The sequence below is a fragment of the Loxodonta africana genome, chromosome X (genome assembly GCF_030014295.1).
Source record: "Loxodonta africana isolate mLoxAfr1 chromosome X, mLoxAfr1.hap2, whole genome shotgun sequence".
In the NCBI taxonomy this organism is placed as follows: Eukaryota; Metazoa; Chordata; class Mammalia; order Proboscidea; family Elephantidae; genus Loxodonta; species Loxodonta africana.
In genome coordinates, this window is record NC_087369.1 from 96,601,525 (window position 1) to 96,620,933 (window position 19,409).

Sequence of the window (19,409 nt, forward strand, 5' to 3'; positions counted from 1 at the left end):
GAAAACACAACGTTATTTTTTTTAAAAAAGGATAGAACTGAAAGCAAAGACAAATTCATAATTATATTTGGAATCAGAAAGTAGGTGTTGCTATAGAGTCTACAGATATTAATAGGATAGGAATGAAATATTTAAAATATGCCAATAAATTCAAGAATGGACCAATTCTTTAAAAGAAAAAAATTCCAATGCCCACTCAAGGGGAAACAGATAACCTAAATAGCTATATATCTATTAAATAAATTGAATTAACAGTTAAAAACCTTCCAATAAAGAAAACTCCATGCCCAGATGGCTTCACTGGTGAATTCTAACATGTAAGAGGTAATCCCAATTCTAAATAACTCTTCCAGAAAACTGAAGAGGAGGATTATTTCCCAATTCAACTCAATGAAGCCAATAATACCCTGATACCAAAGCCAAAGACATTCCAAGAAAACTACAGAACAATATTCCTCTTGAACACAGACATAAAAATTTCTAAACAAAATTGTAGCAAACCAAATCTGGCAATATATACAAAAGGTAATGATACATCATGATTAAGTGATGTTTATACTAGGGATGTAAGATTGGTTTAACATTTTAAAATCAATGTAATTCAGCATAATAACAAACCAAAAAAGAAAAATCATGTGATCATCTCAACAGATGCAGAAAAAGCATTTGACAAAATCAAATCTAACTCTAACAAATTTTTCATCAAAATAGGAATGGAAGGGAACTTCCTCATAATTTAATTAAAAGCATCTATGTAAAACCTACAGCTAACTTCATACTTAATGGTGCGAGAGTAAATCCTTCCGCCCTAATAAAGGAAACAAGCAAACTTCACTTCTACAACATTGTACTGGAAGTTCTAGCCACTGAAAGAAAGAAAAAGAAAAAAGACATCTGTACTAGAAAGAAAGAATTAAAACTGTCTTTATTCACAGATAATATGGTTGTCTATGTAGAAAAACTGATGGAACCTACAAATTGCTGTTGTTAGTTTCTGTCAAGTTGATTCTAACTCATGGCAACCAGAAGTGTGCAGAGTAAAACAGTTCCATAGAGTTTTCAAAGCTGTGTTTTTTCAGAAGCAGATCACCAAGCTTGCCTTCTGAGGTGCCTCTGGGTGGGTTCAAACCATCAACCTTTAGCCTAGCAGTTGAGTGCTTAACCATTTGCACCACCCAGGAACAGCAAGCTACAAAAAAAAAAAAAAAAAACCTCTTTGCCGCTGGGTCTATTCTGACTAATAGCAACCCTACAGGATAGAGTAGAACTGCTCCATAAGGTTGCCAAGGCTATAAATCTTTAGGTAAGCAGATGGCCATGTCTTTCTCCAATGGAGCAGCCGGGAGGTTCAAACCGCCAACCTTCCAGTTAGCAGCAGACCACTTAGTCACTGCACCAGAGCTCCAATCTACAAATAAGCTACTAGAATTAATAAGTGAGTTTAGCACAATTGCAACATATAGTATCAATATAGGAAAAAATCAACTGTATTTCTACAAACTAGTACTAAACATTTGGAAAGTAAAATTAAAAGAAAATATCATTTACAATAGCTTCAGAAAGAGGAAACACTTAGGAAAAAAATTTTTTTTAAACTATCCTTTAAAAGATTGCAAGACCTGTACACTGAAAACTATAAAACACTGCTGAGAGAAAACAAAACAACCTGAATGTCCATCAACAGATCGATGGATGAACAAAGTGTGGTACAATACAATGGGATAAGCTTTTCAGTGATGAATAGGAATAAACTATTGAGTGTATCCTCTAACAACATTGTTGAATCTCAAAATAATTATGCTGAGTGACAGAAGCAAGACAAAAAAAAAGAGTATATACTGTATGGTTCCATTTGTAAAATTTTCTAGAAAATATAAACTAATCTATAATGTCAGACAGCAGGCCACTGGTTCCTGGTAATGAAGAGGGTGGGGATTGGGAGTTGGGGTGTAGAGCAAGAGTGAAGGATTACATAGGAGCATGAGGAAACTTTTGCGGGTGACTGATAAGTTCATTATTTTGATTGTGGTGTGTATATACGTCATAACATTAAATTAAATACTTTATACATGTGCATTTTATTGTGTATCAATTACACCTCAATAAAACAACTTTTAAAAAATCAACAATCTAGCCCAAAAGAATAGGTTCCTCTACTCCTGCTCACCGAAGTATGTTTTAACAAATAAATTAACTCTACAGGCTAAACATTAATATGAGGAAAAAAAAAAGTACTACTTTGCTAATAATTAAACCTTATCGGACCTTTTTGTACTTGCCTGAGGATTCAGAGGGATTACTGAAAGGTTCAGGTAGTGATGAAAGTTAAGGAAACTGGTGTCTGCAAATTTTGAAATATACTGCTATACTTTAAATTCTACTCATGATGGCCTTTATTGATAATGGTAAATTAAAAACTTAACATTTGATTGCCAGAGTGTTTTATACATTCTTCACAATAACACCTAATGCTTACTGAGCAGTTACTACTAATATTAACCTATTTAACACCGGTAACAACCCTGAGGAAGGTACTATTAACTGCCTTCACTTTACAGATGTGGGAACTGAGGCAGAAAGAAGTTAAGCAACGTTCCCAAGGTCACATAGCTAGAAAGTAGCAAAGCCAGGATATGAACCCAGGAAATCTCAGGATCTTGCTCTGAATTACTAAACTATACTACTTTACATTCTTCCCCATTAAACGGATTATTGATACTTGAAATTTACATAATCATTACTGCTTTTTTAAAAAAGTAATACCTATCATATGCACGCAGTAAGTACCCAATAAATATTTATAGCATTGAGCCAACATTCATGAAAAATATCAACATCCCTGTTCCAATAAAAAAAATTATAATGAAGTGTTTTTTTTTTACAATAAAGTGTAACAACATTGAGTTTTGTTATATATTCATTGAACAAATTTAAATAAAATTAAGGACAATTAAAACTAGGGTGGCCATATAATTTATGATCTAAACCAGAACAATTAACAGTGAAAGGCATAAACCATGACTGTCCCATGAAAACGGTGACGTATGGTCAACCTAGTTAAAGCAAAAATTATATAAGTACTCTTGAGGTAAAATTCAGCTAAAACTTATACACACGTTGGTAAATGTTCCACAGATGCTTTAACATTTTAACATGGTCAGTTTATACTTGCAAACAGACTGATTGCTAACATCGAAGTGGATTTTCCTGATGTGTAACTTAAAACGATAATGTAGTAAATGGGGCCATATCCTAAATTTAAAAAAAAAAATTATAATCATTGTTTCCTAGGAAAGATATGAACAGAATGTTTATTAGTTTATGATATCAAATGGCTTCACAGCAGAAATATCAACATTTAATTACTTTCTTTTAAAGAATTTGAAGTAGTTTTAATTGAACATAATTTGTCTTTTTTTTTTTTTCAACCCTCAGCAATATATAGCAAGATCTTCTTGGCAGAATGACAAGCAGAGGGTGGATGACAAATGAAAGAACAAAAGTATCATTATCTTAAGTAATATTCATTGAATTTTCTTGATAGCTAACATAAGAGGAAAATGTGCTCACCCACAAGTTCACAAAAATCTGTCACTTCCATATGAATAATTTTCTGTTTTTTTTTTTTCCAAATTGCATATGATAGTATTGGCCAGTTCTTAAAATAGAAAGATACTGAGCTATGACAAGAATGATCACTCATGTAATCAGCTGAGTGTTTGGTTAGAGTGCCTATTTGGAAGAAGGGCATTACTAGACAAACTGATTAACTTAATTTAACCTGGACCACAAAGCTCTATTAATTATATCTATTTTAATTAAAATAAGTAAAAATCCAAATACTTTGAAAATACATGAATACCTGAGAGTGGTAATTTTCTTCTTCTTCTCACAGTACTTAGATGGCACACTCATTAAAGTCTGGAAACTAATGATAATAATTCATCACCTCTATTTTCCAATTTTAATCATGTGACTAAGATAAAATTTTTTTTCCATTACAGTTATTATTCATTATACCATAATCATTTTAATTTGGGCAAATGTGTTACAATTCATACTTCCTCAGGATAACTGAGGCTCATACACACTTAAGCAACACTTTCTACCTTGATTGCAAAAAATAATTATACCCCATAATAAAACCAAGAGAAGAGTTCTAATTATTGCATTTTCTAATTTATCTTCCTGGCCTGCGTTTACACTCTGTAATCTTACTCTAGCATAATTTGGCACAAGGCATTTGAAACCTATGATATTAGAAGTACTAGCAAGATTTTAGTGTCATATTTTAGCTGTAAAACTGCTCTGTAGTAGAGAGAGTGCACAGAGTAACAAGATTCGTATATTTAATTTAAAGGAGCCCTGGTGGCATGGTGGTTAAAGTGCTTGGCTACTAATCGAAAGGTCAGTGATTTGAACCCACCCAGCAGCTCCATGGGAGAAAAGACCTGCAATCTGCTCCTGTAAGGACTGTAGCCTAGGAAACCTTATGGGGCAGTTCTACTCCATCATGTAGGGTTGCTATGAGTTGGAGACTATTATTTGGCTGAAGGGTGAACCTCAGGAGTGACTTCATTACTGAGATATAAGGGTGTCTGGGGGCCATACTCTCGGGGTTTCTCCAGTCTCTTTCAGACCAGTATGTCTGGTCGTTTTTTTTTTTTTTTTTTTTTTGTGTGTGTGTGTTAGAATTTTGTTCTACACTTTTCTCCAGCTCTGTCTGGGACCTTCTATTGTGATCCCTGTCAGAGCAGTTGGTGGTGGCAGCCGGGCACCATCTAGTGCTGTGCTTATTTTTACTATGAATCCACGCCATGAAAATTTTACCTATACTCTTGCTTCTTCTACTTTTGTTTACAAGATTTTTCTCCTTGTCTCCTCCATTTCATGAAAGAGAAGCAGCAATGCCAATGTTCTCAAAAACTGGGGTTTAGAAGTAAGGGGTTAGCTGGAACTACTGCAGCAATAAGACACACAAAGCCAATGTGACTTTTACTATCACCTCCAGCCCATTTAACTGAATGAACAAAGTCGATGAGCACTGCATGGAAATGAAGCAAATGGAATCTTCTATAGGAACTCACTAATAGCAAGAAAAGCATTCAAAAGGGAAAAGTAGCTTGTTAGGTACTAAAATTAAGTAAAACTATTATTATGAAAGGGACAGGGAATGCCATAGTTCTCACAACTAAAGGGTACTAGTTAAGGGGTTATGGGCAACTGAACTCATGGGGACCAGAATGAATCTACTCTATGGCAACTGGTCTGGTTTTTGGTAGGGGCAACTGAACACTAGTTTTCCTTTTTGACTAATTTAAAACAGACAAAAAAAAAACCAAACTGTTGAAATATACAAGAGTTTTCTTAAAACGGTTCACATAAATTCTTTCGCTCAGTAATCTGCCACCTTTTTTTCAGAAAAGCTTAGAAGATAGAACTAAAGTCACTTAATTCAGAAAAAGGGATTGCATGAAAGAAATTGTCAGATCTCAACAATATATCCCAGTATCTTTTCCTATGTGAATTTCTCCAGATTACCAGACTAGAAGAGAGGTGAGGATAAAAACAAATTTTAATGTGTACTTTTTTTTTTACTTTTAGACAGACCCAAACATAAACCATATGAACACTGAAAACAGAAAATCTAAGCATGATTCACATTACAGTCACTGTTGTCAAGGTTTTTGTTTTTGTTTTTAAGAAACATAGAGGTATCACATGCGTGGCTTTAAGCATTGGAATTGATCCTTAAAGAATTTTTCTTTTTTGAAGCACAAACTGACTAGAAAATGCGTAAGTAATGAAAAATATTAGTGGCTTCAACCACTTCACAAAGGGAAGTCTGATAAATGATAAATAAGCCAAATTACATAGAAACAGAAATTTGGAGTTAGAAGAATCCAAGGGAGAATTTAGACACCACATTTTATAGATTAGATAACTGAGGCTCAGAGAGATTATTCAACTCTTTGCTCAAACAGCTAGTTCGTAGGAGATCAAAGTACAAAATTAGTAGAAGATCACAGACCCAGTTTCCTGGCTCTAATCGGGTGTTCCTCCTACTACACCACATAGCATGCTTGTTTTATGGCTAAGATCCAAACACTAGCCCTTCTCTGTTTTTCTAATGCTTTAAAGGTAATGACAATCAAATTCCTTATTTATTTATCCTACAATGATCAGGATATTACACATACTCCTCAATACACCCTACAGATTAGGTAGTGTTCTAAGAAAATTCAGTCTAAAAGTTAGCAAATATTAACTATAAGCAATTTTTTTTGTCTTAAAATTTATCTACTTCAAATTGCAGCCTAGTTTCAGGTCCCTATAAGCCACACGCAGATAACTTTGGGTTTTTGCTTTAAAACTTACAATTTAAAAATTATAAATGTAAGACATTAGTACTCAAGTTTTGACTGACTACTTTTTTCCTAAATTATGTCAGTCCAGTTACTCTGAACCTGAACTATCCAATACAGAGGCCACTAGCCACGTGTCTACCGAGCACTGAAAATGTGGGTAGTCCAAATTGAGATAGGCTGTATGTGTAAAATTCACACCAGATTTGAAGACTTAGTACAAAAGTAATGTAAAATATCTCATTATTCTTTTACATTGATTAGATGCTGAAATTATAATATTTTGGATACACTGGGTTAAATAAAATATATTATTAAAATTAATTTCACGTTTCTTTTTAGTTTTTTAATGTGGCTACTAGGAATTTTAAAATTGCATATGTGGCTTGCATTATATTTCTATTGAACAGCTCTAAAATGTCAGTAATAAATATCTAGTTGCTACTGACAAATGGTCCATCTACAGTAGCCCCTCTCCCATCCAAAGTTTTGCTTTCCTCGGTTTCAGTTACCTGCGGTCAACTGCAGTTCCAAAATGTTAAATGATTATCTAGCACGATGAAATCTCACACTGTCCCCACCATCATTCATATAGCTTTTATTACAGTATATTGCTATAATTGTTGTATTTTATTATTATTGTTATTAATCTGTTACTGTGCCTAATTTATAAATTAAACTTTATCACAGGTATGTATGTACAGGACAACCATAGTATATATATAGGGCTTGGTACTATCCACAGTTTCAGGCATTCATGGGAGGTTTTGGAATGTATCCCCTACAGATAAAGGGAGACTACTGTATTTTCTAAGAATAAGTTAACATTGCAAAAACTTAGCACATAATCTATAGTCAATTTCTGTGCTAAAGGAGAAATCATAATATGGAAAATCAACTTTAGTTTGCTTTAAAACTGCATTTTTCCAGTAAATTACATTTTTGAAAGTAATTTATATTCCCCGAACACATATGACCTGATAAGAAAAGGAAGGTTGCCAGGAAGCACAGAAGAAAATAAGGTGCCTTTTACCTTATTTGATCCACACATGGTAGTGAGCTGACTTAATTAAAAACAAATACTAACATATGATACTGTTGGATACACTGCAAATAGATACTAGGAAAAATAAAGATATTAACAACACGAATGCAACAAAACATATTTATAATACATACCTTTGCTCCATCTGAAATATTGTCCCAGTTTCCACCACTCAAAGAGAACTTTCCATTACCTATACGCAGCAGTATCTCTTCAGGAGTATCATTGGGGCCATTAGCAAATGGAGTATAGCTATTAAAAATAAATAATTTTAATGGACATGAGGGGAGAATATACATAAAATCTGACTGAAAGTGGTAAATATAAGACTACATGCAAATGTTTCTATAGCAAATTAAGAGCATCATGTAATATCTTCCTTCACTCCTAATATCAAATTTTACATTTCAAACAATGAACTTAATTCTAACCAATTACTTAATAAAACTGACATCTCGTCTACACCTATAGCTTTTTCTTTCAACTTTGATGAGTTAATCAATGCAAATTAAAATAAGGGTGGCTTTTAAAGTAAAGCAAAACCAGGACAGAATAAAACATGAAAATTTTGTATTCTTCCAAGTGTGAGTTAGAAAACCATATATACCTACTATAAAGAAAATGTTAATTTTATATTTTCATAATGTATTTATTGTATTCATTTAAATTTACTCATTAGCATTCTATCAATACTATCAGTGGAAACAGGCTAACAATACTTTTAATTAATGTCTATGAAAAATGTGTTGGTTAAATAAATTGTTATAATACAATAAAAAAACTCTATAACCACTAAAATTATTATGTAGATCAATATTCATAGACAGGGAAGATAAATACATTATATAAAGAGAAAGCACTTAAGAAGAAGGAAATATAGAATGACAAAAAGTGATAGTTTTGGTATCATTTTAACAGACAGAACTGAAATTGCTGTTCAAATTTGAGAATGGGAAGATAGATTTATGGTGAAAAGTATGAGATGTCTTAATACCTGAATGTCCTAATTCCTTCAGGTAACAATTAAGTTGTGATGACACTACACATACACACACACACGCACACAAAGGTTTATGTTTTGTTTTTGAAGTAAGTATATGAAAGCAGCAAGCTGAAAATGGTATCCAGTGTTTTGAAACCAATAATGCTGATTGCTTTTGATACTTGTAGCTGTCTGAACTTTAACACTTGCTGTGGTCTATAACTATTTTATATAAGTTTATAATATATCTAAAAGTATACAGAATACACTGACATACATTATCACCAAGCCAATAAATAATTCAGAGTCACCATTTTATAACATATTTATAAAGCTCCTGATATGTCAAGCATATTTTAATTATACTAAATGCACCTAAGAACGTTATAATTACATTATAATTCTTCTAATTGTTAAATGTAATCATTTTGTCTACTACAGCTCTCAGAATAAATTCTACAGTCATAAGGGTTTCACTTCTAAATAAAAGTGCTACTCATTAAGAGTAAAATCTCACTTGTACTATTTGTAAATTACCAACATTAACAACATCCAATTGTTATTGAATTTTTTGATTATGTCTTTATCCTTTGAAGGAAAGGCATTCTGTGTGTTTCTGTTTAGTATTCTGTTACCATTTAGATTTGTTATAAAGTAAAAAAAAAAAAATTTTTTTTTTAACCCTATAAATCTCTGTTGCCAGGAAAGAAAAGGTTAAAGTACCGTTTTTTTTTTTTTTTTTTTAATTAACTCAACATCAACAAGTTCAGTGGGCAACTTCTCTTTGAAACATATAATTAATTTACTATCAAGTAAACATTTTAAAAAAGTAATGTACTCAATTAAAAAAAATCAAAATAAAATGTATTCTTTATTTTTAAGTTTTAGTTTCAGCTGAAAACTGCCTTTTAATACATCTAAGTCAATGGTACCTTATTATAAACCTTACTTTTTTAATTTATAAGCAAAAAACAAAATTTTCAAATATTAACAGCATTTTCCCTAAGGTTATTCTCATCTGTCCTCTTTCTAGATGAAGATATACAGGTGAAATTCAAATAACAATGTAAATACTTCTAAATATGAGTTTCTTACCCAGCCAACATTGTGTAAAAAAGGACTCCCAAACTCCAAATATCGCATGCAGCATCATATCCCTGTTGCATAAGAACCTGAGAAAAAAATACTCATTATCTGGTATGACTCAGTATAAATAATTTTCTCATCCAAATGTTCGTGATATACAATCTTAGATTCTTTTTTTAATCTTTTAGAAAATACATTAACTCAATGTTAAAGGCAAAGTTTCTGGCTGTTAGCAAGCATTGAATAAATGTATATTAATAAGATGATTAAGTAATGTGGGTCTGCAAAAAACAACCTTGTAAGACGTGATCCACAACCTCGATGAGCTTTCAGTCCTCCTCTTAGGAAAACCAGATATTCAGCCATCAAAACTTAACACTAACATGTACAGAAAGTTTAGTGACTCAGAATAAACAATTTTCTCATCCAAATGTTCATGATATAAAACCTTAGATTCTTTTAAACTTTTAGAAAATACATTAACTAAACATTAAAGGCAAAGTCTGCTACTAGAAAGCATTGAATATGTTTGATAATGTTGACACTGACTCTATGAAGTAGATATTATTACTATCATTTTAAAGATGAGGAATTTGAGCAAATGTTAAGTAACTTGCCCAACATTACAAAACTAGTAAGTGACTGGAGCAGACATTCTTACTCTAGAACTTCCTTACAACATAAGAGATGGTAAGAAAATAAACAATCTTACACAAGGTGGATAAATTTATATTTTACATATAAGACTTATGTCTTCAAAAGAGCACTATATTTCTGGACCACAAATACACTTTTGATAAATTCTGAAAGGTTTCATTAATTTTTCATATAATTTGGGTAGCTGTTTTCTTGTTATTTTGGCCAGTGTTAATAAAAATGAAATAATATCTTTCTTACATATTCATGTGAGTTTTCTCTATAAAGTTAATAGACTTTGTTAGAAAAATAGAGATGAAATGAGGCCTTTTTTTTCATTTAGAAAAACAGGCCCACTACTAAAGCCTCCAGGCATAGGAAAAAAATAGAAACACTACTAATGCATTAACACTGGGGACTGCATAACCAATAGCACGGGATTTTCATTTATAAAACATAAAAATATTAATGTTTGGCTTTGACAGTTGCCAGACATGAATAATGAGTATGCAGCTAAAGTACAATTCAATATAGAGAAATATAGTTCTGATACAGGCTACAACATGGATGAACCTGGTAAACATTATGCTGAGCAAAATAAATCAGACACAAAAGGACAAATATGGTATGGTCTCTTTTACATAAAATATCTAGAATAAGCAAATACATGGAGACCAAAGTTTATTAGTGGTTACCAGGGAAACCCTGGTGGCGTAGTGGTTAAGAGTTCGGCTGCCAACCAAAAGGTCAGCAGTTCAAATCCACCAGGTGCTCCTTGGAAACCCTATGGGGCAGTTCTACTCTGTCCTACAGGGTTGCTATGAGTAGAAATTGACTTGACGGCAATGGGATTTTTTTTTTGAGGGGCGGGGGTTAAGGGTAGGTGGGAGGGGGAAATGGAGAGGTATTCCTTAAGGAGTACTGAGTTGCTGTTAAGGACGATGAAAAACATTTGGAAATGGATAGCGGTGATGGCTGTATGACATGGTAACCATAATATACGTGTAAAAAGGAAATGGTGAATGTTTTGTTGTATACATTTCATCACAATAAATTTTTTCTAAAAAAAGAACACACATATGCACAAAATTGAGAAGCTGAGGGGGCATTCACAAAACATATATAAGTGGCGGAGACTACTACAAAACGTATATAACTAGCAGGGACTACAAAGGGTCTAACCAATAATGACGTACAGCTAAACCAGTCACATCATGGTAAACCTAAGTTGGCAAATTCTAGTAAAATATAAAACCATCCTTTTTTTCTGTATCTCTTTCCTTTTATCATATGTTACTGTCCTGGTGATTGCCATGCTTTCCCTGGTTCCCTCAGAACGACATTCTAATACACAGTCATGGTTAAAGGTCACAACTTAGGATCTCGTTAGACAGGTGAGGATTAACCAGCAAGTCAGCTATGGGTATCTTATATCCCCATAACCTTCCTCATTTATTTAATGAGAAGGGCAGAGTTGAGGAGGAGGTGTCACAATGCTTAATAAGGGGCAACCGTGAAAAACTTGTTTTAGATTTATTACGTACTTAAACCCATTTGGTATGGGAAAAGAAGAGGCAGTCTACTTTTGTTGTAAAGCTGGTTATCATTGCCCTATAATCGTAAAAAAATGCAGCAATAAAAAAACAAAAAACAAGGTAGGGCTGTGGGTTACAGAGGGTGTGTTTGACACCTTACCTGCATCAAGTTAAATACAAAGATAGAAGTCAGAATTAAAGTGATTAGTGCCATAACCTTCTCTCTTTCTTGGTTTCGCAAATAAGCAAAAGTAACACGTAGACAGCACTGGGTGGGTTAACATGTACAGAAATTCCCCACTCCCTTTGCTTTAAAGTTCAAATTAATTCACATTTGGGGCAGAACACACAGTAGCCTAGAACCAGAGCAAAGCAGGGTAATTTCATATTTATTAAAGAGCTGCAGACATAGCATTCCTCAACTTTATTTTAAGCTATTTTAATTCAGGAACATGTTTAGGTCTCAGTAGGCATTAAATATCAGTTTAATAATGTAATATAATAGAACTGTCTTTATGGAAGTATAAACTTTGAGTGGGGTATATTAACTTCTGGGACATAATGATAGTAGAAAAGCATACTGACTCAGTAAATCTTAAGAGGCTGATAGAGGAACTAATAAAAAGAAGACTCGGCAGAGTAGCAGGATACAAGATCAACATTAAAAAACATCAGTTGGATTCCTATACACCAACAAAGAGAACTCTGAAAAGGAAATCAGGAAAACAAAACCATTTATAATAGCCCCTAAAAAGACAAAATATTTAGGAATAAATCTAACCAGGGATGTAAAAGACCTACACAAAGAAAACTACAAAACATTATAGCCAGAAACCAAGAGACCTACATATGTGGAAAAACATACCATGCTCATAGATCGGAAGACTCACCATTGTGAAAACGTCAACCCTACACAAAGCAATCTATAGATATAAAGCAATCACAATCTATATACCAGCAGCATTCTTTAACAAGATAGAAAAACTAATCACTAACTATATGGAAAGGAAAGATGCCCCAGATAAACAACGCATTATTGGAAAAAAAGAACACAGTAGGAGGCATCACACTACCTGATCTCAGAACCGACTACACAGCCACAGTAGTGAAAACAGCCTGGTACTGGTACAAAGACAGATACATAGGACAATGGAACAGAATCAAGATCCCAGACATAAATCCATCTACCTATGGTCAGCTGATCTTTGACAAAGGCCCAAAGTCCATTAAATGGGGAAAAGACAGTCTTTAACAGATGGTGCTGGCAAAACTGGATGTCCATCTGTAAAACAATGAAACAGGACCCATACCTCACAGCATATACAAAAACTAACTCAAAATGGATCAAAGACCTAAAGATAAAACCTAAAACGACAAATCTCATGGGAGAAAAGGCATAAATACAATAAAAACTGTAACTAACAATGCACAAACACCAGAAGAAACACTAAATAATTGGGGACTCCTAAAAATTTAACACTTATACTCATCAAAAGACTTCACCAGAACAGTAAAACGAGAACCCACTGACTGGGAAAATTTTTTTGGCTATGACATATCCAACAAGTGTCTAATTTCTAAAATCTACAGAATACTTCAGTACCTTAATAACAAAAAGACAAATAATCCAATTAAAAATAGGGAAAAGGTATAAACAGACACTTCACCAAAGAAGACATTCAGTTGACTAACAGACACTTGAGGAAATGCTCATGATCATTAACCATTAGAGAAATACAAATCAAAACTACAATGAGATACCATCTCACCCCGACATTACTGCCACTAAAAAAAAAAAAGAAAGAAAAGAAAAGAACAAATGTTGGAGAGGTTGCAGGAGACTGGAACTCTTATGCACTGCTAGGGGGAATATAAAACAGTACAACCACAATGGAAAATGATATGGTGCCTCCTTAAAAAGCTAGAAAAGGAAATACCATATGATCCAGTAATCCCACTCCTAGGAATATATCCTAGAGAATTAAGAGCCATCATATGAATAGATATATACACAACAGTGTTTACTGCAGCATTATTCACAATAGCAAAAAGGTGGAAGGAACCTAAGTGTCCATCAAGAGATGAATGGATAAACAAATTATAGTATGTACACACAAGGGAATACTATGCAACAATAAAGAACAACGATGAATCCTCAAAACATCTCACAACATGGATGAATATGGAGGGCATTATGTTGAGTGAACTGGCAATCACAAAAGCACAAATACTGTAATAAGACCACTGTTTAAAAAACCCAAGAAAGGTTTACACACACACACACATACACACACACACAGACAAAACCAATCTTTGATGGTTACGAGGCAGGGGAGAAATGGGGAGGGGAAATCACTAACTAGATAGTAGACAAGTGTTTACTTTTCTGAAGGGAAAGACAACACACAACATAGAGGACATCAGCATAACCTGACTAAAGTTATGTCATAGAAGCTTCCTAGACACATCCATATACCTTAAGGGACCGAGTTACTGGGTGTAATGGCTGGGAACCACAGTGTCAGGGGGACATCTGCTTTAATTGGCATAACATAGTTCATAAGGAAGATGTCCTCCATCCTACTCAAGTGAGTAGTGTCTAGGGTCTTAAAAGCTTGTGAGCAGCCATCTAAGGTACATCTATTGGTCCCATCCTTTCTGGAGCAAAGGAGAATGAAGAGAACCAAAGACACAGGAAAATATTAGCCAAAGGACTAATGGACCACATGAACCACAGCCTCTACCAGCCTGAGCCTTGAAGTACTAGAGGGTGCCTGACTACTAGCACCAACCGCTCTAACAGAGATCACAATAGAGAGTCCTGGACAGAGCAGGAGAAAAATGTAGAACAAAATTCAAATACACACACACACACACACACACACAAAAAAAAAAACCAGACTTACTGGTATGATAGAGACTGGAAGAACCCCTGACAGTATGCCCCCTCGACACATTTTAACTCAGAACTGAACCCACTTCTGAAGTCCACGTTTCAGCCAAAGCTTAGACAGGCCTATAAAACAAACAATAATACACATGAGGAATGTTTCTTATTTCAATCAAGTATATGAGACCAAATGGGCAACACCTGCCCAGAAGCAAAAAATCAGAATGCATGAAGGGACAAGAAAACTGGACAAATGGACATAGGGAATCCGGGTAGAAAGGGAAAGAGGGAGAGCACTGACAGAATCTGGGGACTGTAACCCATGTCACAAAACAATTTGTGAATAAATATTTTTTTAATTTTTATTGTGCTTTAAATGAAAGTTTACAAATCATCAGTTTCTCATACAAAAATTTATAGACACCTTACTATAAACTCCTAGTTGCTCTCCCTCTAATGAGACAGAACACTCCATTCCTCCACTCTCTATTTTCATGTCCATTCAGCCAGCTCCTGACTCCCTCTACCCTTTCATCTCCCCTCCAGACAGGAGCTGCCCACATAGTCTCATGTGTCTACTTGATCCCAAAAGCTCACTCTTCACCAGTGTCATTTTCTATCCCATAGTCCAGTCCAACCCCTGTCTGAAGAGTTGGCTTTGGGAATAGCTCCTGACTTGGGCTAACAGGAGTCTGGGGACCATGACCTCCGGGGTCCTTCTAGTCTCAGTCAGACCATTAAGTCTGGTCATTTTACCAGAATTTGAGGTCTGTTTTTTTTTTTTTTTTTATCCCACTGCTCTCCTGCTCCCTTAGGGGGTTCTCAGTTGTGTTCTCTGTCAGGGCAGTATTTGGTTGTAGCCAGGCACAATCTGGTTCTTCTGGTCTCAGGCTGATATAGTCTCTGGTTTATGTGACCCTTTCAGTCTCCTGGGCTTGTAATTACCTTGTGTCTTTGGTTTTCTTCATTCTCCTTTGCTCCAGGTGGGTTGAGACCAATTGATGCATCTTAGATGGCCACTTGCTACCTTTTAAGACTCCAGATACCAGTCTCCAAAGTGGGATGCAGAATGTTTTCTTAACAGATTTTATTATGCCAAGTGACTTAGATGTCGCCTGAAACCATGGTCCCCAATCCCCCACCCCTACTGCGCTAGACTTCGAAGCATTCAGTTTATTCAGAGAACTTCTTTGCTTTTGGTTTAGTCCAGTTCTGCTAACCTCTTTTGTACCGTGTGTTCTCTTTCCCTTCACCTAAAATAGTTCTTATCTACTAATTAGTGAAAACCCCTCTCCCTTCTGCCCTCCGCACTCTCATAACCATCACAGAATATTTTCTTCTCCGTTGAAACTATTTCTCGAGTTCTTATAATAGTAGTCTCATACAATACTTGTCCTTTTGCAACTGACTAATTTCACTCGGCATAATGCCTTCCAGATTCCTCCATGTTATGAAATGTTTCTCAGATTCATCATTGTTCTTTACCAATGCATAGTATTCCATTGTGTGAATATACCATAATTTATTTGTCCATTTATCTGTTGATGGGCACCTTGGTTGCTTCCATCTTTTTGCTATTGTAAACACTGCTGCAATGAACATGAGTGTGCATATATCTGTTCGTGTTAAGGCACTTATTTCTCTAGGATATATTCCAAGGAGTCAGACTACTGGATCGTATGGTAGTTCTATTTCTAGCTTTTTAAGGAAACACCAAATCGATGTCCAAAGTGGTTGCACCATTTCAAATTCCCACAAGCAGTGTATAAGTGTTCCAGTCTCTCCATAACCTCTCTAACATTTATTGTGCTTTTTGGATTAATGCCAGCCTTGTTGGAGTGAGATGGAATCTCACTGTAGTTTTGACTGGCATTTCTCTAATGGCTAATGATAGTGAGATGCTGATAGGAAACATCATAGCTAAAAACTTTTTCCCAATCTGTGGGTAATTCTTTTACTCTTTTGGTGAAGTCTTTGGATGAGCATAAGTGTTTGATTTTTAGGAGCTCCCAGTTATCTGGTTTCTCTTCTGCATTGTTAGTAATGTTTTGTATACTATTGATGCCATGTATTAGGACTCCCAGTGTTGACCCTATTTTTTCTTCCATCATCTTTATTGTTTTAGATTTTATATTAGGTCTTTGATCCACATTGAGTTAGTTTTTGTGCACAGTGTGAGGTATGGGTCTTGTTTCATTTTTTTTGCAGATGGATATACAGTTACGCCAGCACCATTTGTTAAACAGACTGTCTTCCCCATTTAATGGACTTAGGGCCTTTGTCAAATATCAACTGTTCATATGTGGATGGATTTATGTCTATGTTCTCAATTCTGTTCCATTGGTCTATGTATCTGTTGTTGTACCATTACCAGGCTCTTTTGACTACTGTAGCAGTATAATAGGTTCTAAAATCAGGTAGAGTGAGGCCTCCCAATTTATTCTTCTTTTTCACTAATGCTTTACTTTTTACTTATCTGGGCCTCTTCCCTTGCATATGAAGTTGGTGACTTGTTTCTCCATCTCATTAAAAAATATTGTTGGAATTTGTATTAGAATTGCATTGTATCTATAGATGGCTTTTGGTAGAATAGACATTTTTACAACGTTAAGTCTTCCTATCCATGAGCAAGGTATGTTTTTCAACTTATGTAGTCTCTTTTGGTTTCTTGCAATAGTGTCTGTAGGTTTCTTTGTATAGGTCTTTTACATCTCTTCTAAGATTTACTCCTAAGTATTTTATCTTCTATGGGGCTATTGTAAATGGTATTGATTTGGCGATTTCCTCTTTGATGTTCTTTTTGTTGTGTAGAGGAATCCAACTGATTTTTGTATGTTTATCTTGTATCCTGACACTCTGCTGAAAACTATTAGTTCCAGTAGTTTTCTTCAAGATTCTTTAGGTTTTTTTTGTGTGTGTATAAGATCATATCTTCTGCAAATAGAGATATTTTACTTCTTCCTTACCAATCTGGTTGTCCTTTATTTCTTTATCTAGCCTAATTGCTCTGGCCAGGACCTCCAGCACAATGATGAAAAAGAGTGGTGATAAAGGGCATCCTTGCCTGGGTCCCGATTTCAAGGGAAATGCTTTCAGACTCTCTCCATTTAGGTTGATATTGGCTGTTGGCTTTGTATATATGCCCTTTTTTTTGCTGAGGAATTTTCCTTCTATTCCTATTTTGCTGAGAGTTTTTATCATGAATGGGTATTGAACTTTGTCAAATGACTTTTCTGCATCAATTGATAAAATTATGTGATTATTGTCTTTTGTTTTATTTATATGATAGATTATATTAATTGTTTTTCTAATGTTGAACCAGCCCTGCATACCTAGTACGAATCCCACTTGGTCATGGTGAATTATTTTTTGATATGATGTTGAATTCAACTGACTAGAATTTTGCTGAGGGTTTTTGCATCTAAGTTCAAGAGGGATATAGGTCTGTTTTTGTGTTAGTTTAGGTAAGTAGTGTGTTTCTAGAAATTCATTCATTTCTCCTAGGTTTTCAATTTTTTTAGAGTACAATTTTTCATACTAATCTGATATGATTGTTTTGATTTCAGTTGGGTCTGTTGTAATATCGCCGATCTCATTTCTTATTCAGATTATTTCCTTTCCATCCTGTTTTTCTTTTGTCAGTTTGGCCAATGGATTATCAATTATGTCAATTTTTTCAAAGAACCAGTTTATGGTCTTGTTAACTCAATCGTTTTTCTGTTCTCTATTTCATTTAATTCTGCTCTAATTTTCATTATTTGCTTTCTTTAATTGCTCTCTATTTGTTCAGGCTGCAGGGATAATTCTTTGATTTTGGCCTTTTCTTCTTTTCCTATGTGTTTATTGATATAAATTGACCTCTGAGCACTGCTTTACCTGTGTTCCAAAGGTTCTAATAGGAAGTGTTTTCATTCTCATTGGATTCTATGAATTTCTTTATTCCATCCTTTGTGTCTTCTACAACCCAGTCTTTTTTGAGCAGGGTATTGTTCAGTTTCCAAGTGTTTGATTTCTTTTCCCTGCTTTTCCTGTTACTGATTTCTACTTTTATGGCCTTATGGTCAGAGAAGATTCTTTGTGATATTTTTAGATGTTTTGGATTCTGCTGAGGCTTGCTTTATGACCTAATATGTGGTCTATTACAGAGAATATTCCATGTGTACTAGAAAAGAAAGTATACTTGGCTGCTGTTGGGTGGGGTGCTCTGTATGTGTCTATGAGGTCAAGTTGTCTGATTGTGGCATTTAGATCTCCTGTGTCTTTATTGAGCTTCTTTCTGGATGTTCTGTCCTTCACTGAAAATGGTTTGTTGAAGTCTCCTACTATTATTGTGGAGCTATCTATCTCACTTTTCACTGCTTTTGGAGTTTGTATTATGATTATTGTAGCCCTGTCACTGGGTGCATTAATATTTAATACGGTTATATTCTCCTGGTATATTGTCACTTTAATCATTACATAGTGTCCTTCCTTATTCTTTGTTGTGGATTTAACTTTAAATTCTATTTTGTCAGAAATCAATATCGCCACTCCTGCTCTTTTTTGATTGTTGTTTGCTTGATACATTTTTTTCCATCCTTTGAGTTTTAGTTTGTTTTTGTCTCTAAGTCTGAAGTGTGCCTCCTGTAGGTATCATATATAGATGGGTCATGTTTTTTTTATCCATTCTGCCACTCTCTGTCTCTTTATTGGTGTATTTAGTCTATTAATATTCAGCATAATTATGGATAGGTAGGAGTTTAGTGCTGCCATTTTACAGTCTTTTTTGTGTGTTGTTGACTGTTTTTCTCACTTAGTTTTTTGTGCTGAGTAGTTTATCTTTACATATTGTCTTTTCCTCTTATTTGCTGTGGTTGATGTTGTTTCTGCT

At 34.5% G+C, this 19,409-nt stretch overlaps 1 protein-coding gene across 2 annotated transcripts in view; it reads right to left on the reverse strand.

Annotated features, from left to right (window-relative positions):
* RPS6KA6 (ribosomal protein S6 kinase A6) overlaps positions 1-19,409 on the reverse strand; it is a 160,794-nt gene that overhangs the window by 20,646 nt on the left and 120,739 nt on the right. For both annotated transcript variants that reach the window (XM_003412704.4, XM_023551418.2), the window contains exons 19-20: positions 9,488-9,564; positions 7,545-7,662 (exon numbers count right to left, since the gene is read on the reverse strand). In XM_003412704.4, the coding sequence (XP_003412752.2) occupies positions 7,545-7,662; positions 9,488-9,564 (195 nt within the window). The remainder of the gene's footprint in view (positions 1-7,544; positions 7,663-9,487; positions 9,565-19,409) is intronic.